The sequence below is a fragment of the Megalobrama amblycephala genome, linkage group LG17 (assembly GCF_018812025.1).
Source record: "Megalobrama amblycephala isolate DHTTF-2021 linkage group LG17, ASM1881202v1, whole genome shotgun sequence".
Taxonomy (NCBI): domain Eukaryota; kingdom Metazoa; phylum Chordata; class Actinopteri; order Cypriniformes; family Xenocyprididae; genus Megalobrama; species Megalobrama amblycephala.
Window position 1 is genome coordinate 12418814 of NC_063060.1, and position 11394 is coordinate 12430207.

Genomic DNA, 11394 nt, shown 5'->3' on the forward strand with positions numbered 1-11394 from the left:
TAAGTGTATTCCAAGTCAAATGTCTCAATGTGAACTCAAACATTTCTATCATATAATATGTATTAATAATCAGGATTGAGTCATAAGCCATTTAATGTGCCTTTCAGCAAAGAAAGCTCCAGGGTTATATTTCCCGTAGCAATTTTCCTAACAGCATCTGGTACATTTCTATTTCCAACAACGTTACAGTTTTCTTATTGTATCAACAATTAAGAGTAACATTAAACTTATTTCTGCATATTTTAACTTTTAATATAGACTTAAACCGTGAAGTTATAGACTGCTTTTTTATTTATTTATTGGTGCACACTCTGTAAAGTTGTTGAGATCTCATCTAAACACTGAGGAGGAGACAAATGTGAGAGTTTTTGTCTCAAGGGAGAAAAGTGTGAGAAGCAAGAGACTCAAGAAAAAGTCTCAATTTGATGGTAAACTAATTTATGTTTAGGAGAAACATTTGAGAAGTTAAAGAGAATCACTTTTGATTTTTCTTTCCTATGGGTTTGCTGAAAGGCATATTCAATGGAAATGACTCAACCCTTGACTAATTTGATTATTATTACATTATATATGATATAAATGTTTGAGTTCACATTGAGACATTTGACTTGGTATACACCTTACAAAAGTTTAGATGGAAAGAAGACAAATGTGAGAGCACCAGAGTCTTTAGCTAGAGAGAATAATCTGAGCACAGTATATGAAGTTGAAGAGATCTCTTCTAAACTTTAGAGGAGATAAATGTGAAAAAAAGTAGATAAAAGTTTAAGTGTGAGAAGCAGGAAACTCAAGCAAAAGTCTCCATTTGATGTTCAAGTAACCTCATTTCTGTCTAGGAGAAACATTTGAGATGTTAAATAGATCTCACTTTGATTTTTCTTTCCGAATTGGTCCAAAAATATAGACAAGAATGAGACATAAGAGAATTGCCCTGGCAGTGATATTATTGAGTGAAATGTACCCAGAGTTGCAGAGTGTTTCCTGTTTCTTCAGTATACATCAGGAAAAACACACACTCACAATGTGAAAATACACAAAATGCAGGAAGATTTATGACTCATATGAAAGCTGCAAGTAAACCATTCTTTGCTGCAGAAATCAACAATATGTATTGATACTGTACTACTTGGTGTAGTAATACTATTTCATGCATTTTTTAACTTATTGATATTGGTAAACAAAGTAGACTAATAATATCTAGTTTGTTTGTTAACTGTGGTTCCCATTCAGTCGGTCACGTTTGACGTATGTCGGACAGACCAACGAATAGGAATCTCGCTAGAGAGGCCAATATACTTCGAGTGTAACTAAAACGAGCCCAATGCCCATTGGCATGCAATCATATGCATCAGCTGCTCGCCTCGCAGCGCGGGTATTTAATGAGCAGCAGGTGCGTTGCATCTTCAGCTTTTCGCTTCGGAGCCGAACGGTGTTTGTTCCTGTTCTCTGCAAGCAAGTGTCTGCTAGAAGACGAGTCAAGCTTTTTGGTTGAACTTCTCTTTTTTTCCGAGTGCGGGCGAACAGCACAGAAGTCCTCTCTTTATTTTCTGTTTTTTGTTTCGTTTGCCATTATTGAGCAAATAGCTGTTTTGACAGCATCAGAAGGCTGTTCTCATGGCCGGTACGGTGTGCTTTTGAGCGCTGAAAAGCCGTTTTTACGGCTGGTAAGAGTGAGCACCTTCAAAGAGAGAGAGAGCACATGACAGGCTGCACACAATCCCTGTCTGTGTTGCGGCAGCCGTTCCCCTGCGTGCTTCAGCACTTTTAAAAGAGTAAAGTCCCTAAAAGGGCTTACACAAGTAGAGCTTGCGTCTTTTTAAAGATGACATTCTACTTGTGTGTTTCTGGATGCGGTTGTTTCCTGTACTCACTGATGGCCATGATCACTGTTTCACATGTCTGGGCACGTGCTGAAACGATGCTCATGGGTGGTTCATGTTTTCATATGAGAACATGATCACGTCGACACGCCGGTCGTGACTCTTCTTTCTCCAGGAAGCTTGAGTCCCCTCTGTTGTTGGCCAGCTGCCGCTTGTGTGTAAAAGTACAGCCGCGGGTCTGCCCGACACTCGGGGAGACCGTAGAGATCAGCGAGAGCAAACCTCTCGCTCCTCTGCATGTCGTGTGCCGTCGAGCTGTCGGGCTGTAGCGCGGGTTGTCACGGCAACCCAGCGCTCACTCGGCGCTCTAGATGCACGGTCTCCTTGCCTAATCTCCATTATAGCGCCCTCTCTGGTGCACCAGAGGAGGTCTACTTTGGTGATATGGCTTGGGTGACTTGAGGTTGAAGGAACCCCTCTAGGGCCCCTCCCTCTCTAGCGCATTGCAAGCTGTGCAGTTTCTGGATTGGATTACTGGTCCTTCTCATAGGGGAACCTAGCATTTCATTCAGAGCTCCAGCTGAGGGTCAGACGTCGATTGCAGCATCGGAGAGAGTGCTGTTATGCTCTGGAAATGAGGGTGATGCTGCCTACTGTAATGGTGTGTGCTTATGCTGACTCAGATTCAGAGTTTATAGCCATGCTTTCCCAGGTGTTCCGGATGTGCATGGAAAACTTTGCAGTACGGAGCTATTTTGGTGCCATAAATATGGAACGCCAAAAGTGCCAAAATCTGCATAAAAGTTTTTCCTCTCTCACTACCCTCTTGGATGGGGTGGCTGTACACAGACCACACCCACCCTGCATGTGAGGCCAAGACACTCTTTATGCATGAAGGTAGTTCTGAGCCGGGGTTGAGCTACGCTTGTTGACTAACCGTGATTAAAGTCCCAGCGCAGGCCCTCAGCCAGACGATGTCCACCTCAATGGTCCAGAAGCGCCCCCTGGCTTACCTTGTGAGGTGCGTGAGGTTGTCAAGCTAAATGCTTTCTCAATGCTCCCATCTCACGGGGTGGCCTTTTCGGTGACACTGTCGAGGACTGAGCCCAGCAGTTCTCCTCAATTAGTAGCAGACCGGGGAGCTTCCCATGACAAACCATTGAGTTCCTCTTGGGCTGCCCCTCAGTCTGCTCGTCGCCAAGGGTGTCATCCCCTGCAAAAAACTCCGGCGGTAAGTCCTTTTGTTGGGTTTGTTTCTGTTCCGCCGGTACCCAAATAAAAAAAAAAAAAGAGCAGTTCCTCCATCTCCAGGTCTGAAAAGGGCTTGGAGAGCAGTGGGAGGAGAAAAACCTCACCACTCTCATCCCCCTCTTCCTTCGCCAGAGGGCAGCAGCGTGCAGTTTGAGAAGGCAGCCAAAGCCTCTCCTGCACGCCCTGCCCGACCGTGGAACCAGGTAAGTGTTGCACAGAACACTCAGACCTCGGCTATGCGATTCAGTTCGCCCGGCAAACCCCCAAGTTCAGGGGCGTCCACTTCACTGCAGTGAAAGCTGTCGATGCCCATGTCTTGCGTGCGGAGATTGCGGTCCTACTAGCGAAGGAAGCGATAGAGCCGGTCCCTCCAGCCAATATGAGGTCAGGGTTCTACAGTCCCTACTTCATTGTACCCAAGAAGAGCGGTGGGTTACGACCTATCCTGGACCTGCGAGTTTTGAATCGGAGCCTTCACAAGCTACCATTCAAAATGCTCACGCAGAAATTCATTTTCGAGTGCATCCGTCCCCAGGATTGGTTTACAGTGATTGACCAAGAAGGACACGTACTTTCATGTCTCGATTCTTCCACGACACAGGGCATTCCTGCGTTTTGCGTTCGAAGGACGAGCATATCAGTACAGAGTCCTACCCTTCGGGCTGGCCCTGTCTCCCCGCGTCTTCACGAAAGTCGTGGAGGGAGCCCTTGTTCCCATGAGAGAACAGGGTGTTCGCATCCTCAACTATCTCAACGATTGGCTCATTGTCGCGGGATCAGTTATGCAAACACAGGGATTTGGTGCTCAGACACCTTAGCCAGTTGGGTCTTCAGGTCAACTGGGAAAAGAGCAAACTCTCCCCTGTGCAGAGGATCTCTTTTCTCGGTATGAAGTTGGATTTGGTCGAACAGACAGCACGCCTCACAGAGGAACGTGCTCAGTCTGTGTTGAACTGCCTGAATACGTTCAATGGCAGGACGGCGGTCCCACTGAAATTCTTTCAGAGGCTCCTGGGGCATATAGCGGCCGCAGTGGCAATAACCCCGCTCTGTCTGCTTCATATGAGACCGCTTCAACACTGGCTTCACGGCCGAGTCCCGAGATGGGCGTGGCAACGCGGCATGTTCCGGGTGGCAATCACTCCGGAGTGCCGCCAAACCTTCCGCCAAGCCGCTACGTAAGCATGTACTGGTCCGTACGGACAACACTGCGACCGATGCGTACATCAACCGTCAAGGTGGTCTATGCTCCCTTCGCATGTTGCAACTCACCTGCCATCTGCTCCTGTGGAGTCAGAAGCATCTGAGGTCGCTTCGCGCCATTCACGTCCCTGGTGTGCTCAACCGTACGGCCGACGAGCTCTCACAAGCTGCGCTGCAGTGAGAGTGGCGACTCCACCCCTAGGTGGTCCAGCTGATTTGTAGAGAGTTTGGAGAGGCTCATGTAGACCTCTTTGCCTCAACAGAAACCTCCCACTGCCAGTTGTTTTACTCCCTGTCTGAGGGAACACTCGGGACAGATGCACTGGCACACAGCTGGCCCCGGGGCCTTCGCAAATATGCGTTTTCCCCAGTGAGCCTACTTGCACAGACCCTGTGCAAAGTCAGGGAGGACGAGGAGCAGGTCCTGTTAGTTAGACAGCCCCTCCCTGGCCCATTCCTCTGAGGAAGGACCTTCTTTCTTAGAGACGGGGCACTCTTTGGTACCCGCGTCCAAACCTCTGGAAACTCCATGTCTGGTCCCTGGACGGGACGCGGAGGTTCTAGGTGACTTACCCACCGAGGTACTTAACACCATCACTTCGGCATGTGCACCGTCTTCAAGACATGCTTAAGCCTTCGTCGAGTGGTGCTCTTCTCGCCGAGAAGACCCCCGAAGATGCTCGATCAGAGTCGTGCTTTCCTTCTTACAGCAAGGGTTGGAACGTAGGCTGTCCCCCTCCACCCTCAAAGTCCAGGCTGCTGCTATCTCCAGCATAGATGGCAAATCCGTTGGTAAGCACGACCTGGTCGTCAGGTTCCTTAGGGGGGCGAGATGGTTAAATCCTCCTCGACCCCCCTCCATACCCTCTTGGGACCTTGCTCTGGTGCTTCGAGCACTCCGGGATTGCTCCCATTGAGCCCTTGCAGTCAGCAGACTTAAAGATTCTGTCTCTGAAAACGTTGCTGCTGGTTGCATTGGCCTCCATCAAGAGGGTCGGGGACCTGTAGTCATTTTCGGTCGACGTATCATGCCTAGAGTTCGGGCCGGGTGACAGCCACGTGGTACTGAGACCCCGGCCTGGCTATGTGCCCAAGGTTCCTACCAATCCCTTCAGGGACCAGGTAGTGAGCCTGCAAGCACTGCCCTCAGAGGAGGCAGACCCAGCCCTGGCTTTGCTCTGTCCAGTTTGCACTTTACGACTGTACATAGACAAAACCCAAAGCTTCAGGACCTCAGACCAGCTCTTTGTCTGTTACAGAGGCCAGCAGAAGGGAAAGGCTGTCTCCAAGCAGAAGATGGCCCACTGGATAGTGGATGCCATCGCCCTGGCTTACCAAGCTCAGGGTGTGCCCTGCCCGCTCAGGTTGCATGCTCACTCCATGAAAGGTGTCGCATCTTCCTGGGCGCTGGCTCGTGGCGCCTCGCTGACAGACATTTGTAGAGCTGCGGGCTGGGCGATACCTAACACGCTCGCTAGATTCTATAGCCTTCGTGTTGAGCCGGTCTCCTCCCGTGTTCTCACCTCAGGTCAGAGGCACGGAGAGGCCCTGGCTTAGTGTTGGCTTGCTGTGCTACATGCACTTTTTTTCTCCAGAGAGTCCCTACAAGGCAGACCCCGTTGAGTCCTCCTATCTCCCTTCGGCAGCCGACGTGGTGGAGCGTTTGGCGCCAGGCCTATACTCCGTTACATCCTTGAGAACCGGGTTTAGGCTGGGTTCCATATCTGTGACCCTATGGGGATCCCATATGGTTGGTTCCACGGTTGCTCCAAAACGAAGCCCATGTCTTTCCCTCTGGGAGAACCCATCTCTCATCGAGTTGGAGTCACCCCAGTTATTCCATATGTAGTACAGCCCTACGGGGTTAGTCCATATGTACTTCTCCACATAACTCCTTCGGGGAAGGATGTGGCTTCCGCAGCGTTCCTTTCCCAGTGAAAGGGTACGCTTTCCCAGTGTTATCCAATAGTCTCACTGAATGGGGTTTGGGGAACAGCAGTGATCGACACTCTGTGTTAGCCCTGTCCCACCGTCCTTAGGCAAGGGGGTTCAGGTGGCTTACAACAGAGCACTGGAAGGGGGCAGCTCCTGTGGCGCTTTGGTAGGGACTCCTATTCGTCAGTCTGTCCGACGTACGTCGAACGTGACCGACTGAATGGGAACATCTCGGTTTCAAAGGTAACGCTCGTTCCCTGAAGGAGGGAACGGAGACGTACGTCCCGTCGCCACAGTCACTGTACCCCGCTGATGCTGCCGCCTAACCTGTTCGGCTCCTCAGTGAAAACCTGAAGATGCAACGCACCTGCTGCTCATTTAATACCCGCGCTGCGAGGCGAGCAGCTGATGCATATGATTGCATGCCAATGGGCACTGGCTCGTTTTAGTTACACTCAAAGTAGATTGGCCTCTCTAGCGAGATTCCTATTCGTCGGTCTGTCCGACGTACGTCTCCGTTCCCTCCTTCAGGGAACGAGGGTTACCTTTGTAACTGAGACGATTACAATATAGATGTCCTTCAAAACTGCCTGTTGCAAAACCTACAGGAAATGTCTAGATCAATTAAACATATCAGCCAAACCAGACCACCTAAATGGCTTTAATATAACAAATCTGAAAGAGAATAATTGTATATTTTTTTTCTGCCCTCCTGAAAATAAATCAAGGGCTACATTTTATTGAAACAGAACAAATAGTACAAAAATTTGCATGTGTGAAACACTGAAACTTGCATTATGCAGCTGATAAAATTCAGTTCAGCTTACAGTCCAAGTGATTTTATAAAACCCATTTTAAAGCACCATATAACAGTGTGTACAGTGGGTTGTTCAATGTGACTCAGAAATTACTTCTGAATGAGAAGACTTCTTTATTACTCAACAGTCTTTATTAGATTGTAGAGATTTTTATTTTATTGAGAAGTTTAGTGTTTATTTATTGATTAGAAAATAAAAGACACATCCTGATTTATCAAATTACTAATAAACAATTTTATTTGTAGAATCTTCACAGTTTAACTTTTGATCCACTTTTCCACACTGAACTGACCTCAAACCCAGAGAGAGACTAATATTAGCGTAGACGCCATTCTTCTTATGAAGTAGCAAGTACATCAGGTGTTATGGAAGTGTTCCCGGTTCCGGCTGTCCTAACAATTTACATGATTTAAATTATAGAAGCAGATAGTGTGTTATGTGTATGCAAGTTTAAACAGATGTGTTTTTAGTCGAAAATTAAACTGATAGAGTGTGTCTGCTTCCCGAACAGTGATAGGAAGACTGCTCCAAAGTTTAGGTGCCAAATAGAAAAGGATCTACCACCTGCGGTTGATTTTGATTTTCTAGGTATTATCAACTGTCCTGAATTCTGAGATCGTAATAGATGTGAAGGACTATAATGCGTTAAGAGCTTGCTCAGGTACTGGGGAGCTAAACCATTTAGTGCTTTGCAAGTAATTAACAAGATTTTAAAATCTATACGATGTTTAACAGGGAGCCAATGCAGTGTTGACAGAACCGGGCTAATATGGTCATACTTCCTGGTTCTAATAAGAACTCTAGCTGCTGCATTTTGTACGAGCTGTAGTTTGTTTATCAAGCGAGCAGGGCAACCACTCAGTAGAGCATTACAGTAATCTAGCCTTGAGGTCATGAACCTGAACTGGTCCGCATTTGTCATTGAAAGCATATGTCGTAGTTTAGATATATTTTTAAGATGGAAGAATGCGGTTTTACAAATGCTAGAAATATGGCTTTCAAATGAAATATTGGCATCAAAGAGCACACCTTTACTGACACACTTACTGAATAGAACACATACAGTACAAAAATATGCATGTGTGAAACCTAAAAACTTGCAGTGGGATACAGCTAGGTATAATTCAGTTCAGCTTAGTCCAAGCGATGTACACAGTAGGCTGTTGAATGTGACACAGAAATATCATTAATTCTGTATGTGAAGACATACTACAGTGAAATATATAATTTGTGTTATTACTGTTATTGGTAACTTTCATATTCATTAATTACTTTATCATACACAACTGTCATCATTAGATCATATGAGAAGATTTTTATTATTTATTATTTAATATTTTAATGAGAAGTTCAGTATTGATTAGAAAATAAAAGACTTTAATGCCTCACAGTTGCTAATTTATCATGAAGCTCAAATTTCTATAATTCACACAGTTAAAATTTTAATCCTATTGCAGTCTGAATTGACCTCAAACCCAGCATAGAGAGGCTGAGTGAATGTGGTGTGGACTCTGTGAATGAGGGTCATTGTGTCAGAGACGCTGTAGAAGGACAGAGTTCCTGCACTGTGATCCACATACACTCCTATTCTACAGGAGCTGGAGACTTCTACAGGGAGTTCAGTCTGTATGTTATTATGCCAGAATGAACATGTGGAGTCAGAGCAGTACAAACTCCAGGACTGATCATTAAATCCAAATCTACATTCATCTCCCTGTCCCTTCCTGCTGATGCTCTTATATGACACTGATATATCCACCTTATCAATCCACTCAACCTCCCAGTAACAGCGTCCACACACACTCTCTCTACACAACACCTGTTCATAATAATCAAATCTGTCTGGATGATCAGGATACAGCTGGTCTGTGTCAGTGTATTCAATCACTCTGTTCCCCTCAGACAGATGGAGATTTTTATTCAATGTGTTTGAATCTGGAGTGAGCTGATGAGAATCTGATTGAGACAGCATATAATCAACATGTAAATAAGTAAATTTCAATCATTTAAATAAAACTTTTACTTAAAAGATTTACTTTAGTATTAGACTTACACTGAAGGAACTCCTCCCTGGTCTTGGGTTCAGGGGTAGGAATGATCACAATGTATGTTACTATGGACACCAACAGATCATTATTATAATTCACATACTGTATAAAGAGAAACTATCAAAACCATGTGACATTTAGATATTGTGATATGCTTTGTATCAACAAAATATTACATGATATACGACCTAAAATGATAAATTAGTGTTTTACCTCTACCAAATATCTTTTCTATTTCCTCTCTGCAGAACTCCTCCAGATTCTCTCTCAGATGAGACACAGATTTACCAACATCATCAAAAGAGAGATGAGAACTGACAGTGATGCTGGATGAGTCTGTAGATCCAGGAGGAACAGAGAGAGACTGGAAACTCTACAGACACATAGACACAAGAGAAACACCAGCTAAAGACACAGAAACATTTGATGGAAAACACAATCTGCTCCCTTCCTAAAGACCACTGTCCTGTTTGTCAGATCTCTGTTACCTGGAGGAAATGGATATGATGGTCTGTGTGTGAAAGCTGCTCCAGCTCAGCATCTCTCCTCCTCAGATCATCAATCTCCTGCTCCAGTCGCTCCAGTATTTCTTCAGCTCGACTCACTGCAGCCTTTTCCTGATCTCTGATCAGCTGTGTCACCTCAGAGCGGCTTCTCTCAATGGAGCGGATCAGCTCAGTAAAGATCCTCTCACTGTCCTCCACTGCTGCCTGTGCAGAGCGCTGTTAGGACACACAGAGAGAGACGCATTAGAATCAGCTCTTACTGGTCCCTCACACAGCCTGTTCCCCACAGTGGGCTTCAGTGGGACTGGAAAGATCTCCAGCACTGGCTCCTCACTGACTGATTGAGGAGAGTCCTAACTGATTATGAAACAGCTCTTCCAGCAGCCAGCAGTTGTTCTTCTGCTCAAAACTCACCTTGTGAGACTCCACAGCCTCTCTCAGATCCTCAAGCTCCTTCTGTCTTTTCTGGATTCTCTGCTGGTATTTTTTCTGCATCTCACCCAATTTTCTCTGCAGGAATGACAAATAATCTTCACTTTATAAACATTGCTAAAAACAAAAACATGCTAAAAACAAGTTAAACTCTGTGAATTTAATATTGTCACAAAACTAAAAAGCTGCAAAGAAACCCCATGTAAGAAAGGTTTTATAATGATCTTCATTTATGTAGCTATTATGTGTTATGTAAATCAAGTCATACCTGTTTCTCAGTCCTCTCTGCTGCAGCTGATACAGTGTCGTGGTTCTTGTGTTCATCCACCATACACAGATAACATATACAGTTCTGATCAGTACGACAGAAAATCTCCAGTAGTTTCTCATGTTGAGGGCAGATCATCTCCTGCAGTCGTCCAGTGGCGTCCATTAGATTGTGTTTTTTATTTTTGAAGAAAGTCTCATGTTGTTCCAGATGATTTTGACAGTAAGAATTCAGACACACCAGACAGGACTTGATGGCTTTGTTTTTGTCCCCAGTACAGATGTCACACTCCACATCTCCAGATTCAGTGTAACATTGAGCAGGACGAGCAGCTTGTAGTTTTGTCTGCTTGAGTTTCTCCACCACTTCAGCCAGCATGGTGTTTTTACCTAAAACAGGTCTTGGAGTGAAGGTCTGTCTGCACTGAGGACAGCTGTAGACTCTCTTCTGATCATCCTGATCCCAGCAGCCTGTAATACAGTTCATACAGTAACTGTGTCCACAGTGAATGGTCACTGGATCCTTCAGTAGATCCAGACAGATTGAACAGTTAAATTGTTCCTGAGACCATAAAATGCTGTCGTCTGCCATTTTGGTGTGTAGAGAGACAACTGCATAACTTTCGTTTTCTCCGAACTGAGGCGTTTCCTGCTTCCGGTGCGTGCGCGTGATTTTTCCCAAACCAGTACAAACAGATGGGTCCCTAAAATAATAAAGTGTCAGCTGTAGAACAGCATCGTGATAAACTGACCTGGTAAGACAATGTAAGAATGCAAAGCTACAGAGAGCTAATTTTATAACTTTTTAACTCTTGGAAGTTTATGCAATGGGTTCACTGTACATGATTAAAAGAATACAGCTGTGATATACTATGTAAATACTGATATTTAGATTACGTATAGTAGTAGTTAAAGAATATGTAGTGACACCAGTAAAATAGAGGAGGAATACATGTAAAAACGGCTTACCTTGAACGTCCACTAGATGGCAGTGTCGTACAGAAACAGTTTTCGAGCGTGTAAAACTGCCGTGTTCCTTCTGTGGAATTTTCCACATCTGCCTATTCTTGCCAAACGCCTGATACAGCCAGTGTTGCCTGTTGCTAGATTAAGC

General features: G+C 45.3%; 1 protein-coding gene across 2 annotated transcripts; it reads right to left on the minus strand.

The window, feature by feature from the left end:
- Window positions 1-8035: 8035 nt before the first annotated feature.
- Window positions 8036-11394, minus strand: LOC125250683 (tripartite motif-containing protein 16-like). 2 transcript variants are annotated; one of them, XM_048163395.1, is made up of 7 exons: window positions 11250-11394; window positions 10282-10984; window positions 9996-10091; window positions 9564-9797; window positions 9289-9448; window positions 9081-9140; window positions 8036-8983 (listed from the first exon to the last, which is right to left on the minus strand). In XM_048163395.1, exons 2-7 carry the CDS (start codon window positions 10870-10872, stop codon window positions 8454-8456), a joined length of 1671 nt encoding a protein of 556 aa, XP_048019352.1. In that variant the 5' UTR covers window positions 10873-10984; window positions 11250-11394; the 3' UTR covers window positions 8036-8453. The 2 variants fall into 2 exon arrangements, with proteins under 2 accessions (XP_048019352.1, XP_048019353.1); XM_048163396.1 differs by lacking the exon at window positions 11250-11394 and having other exon boundaries at window positions 10282-11188.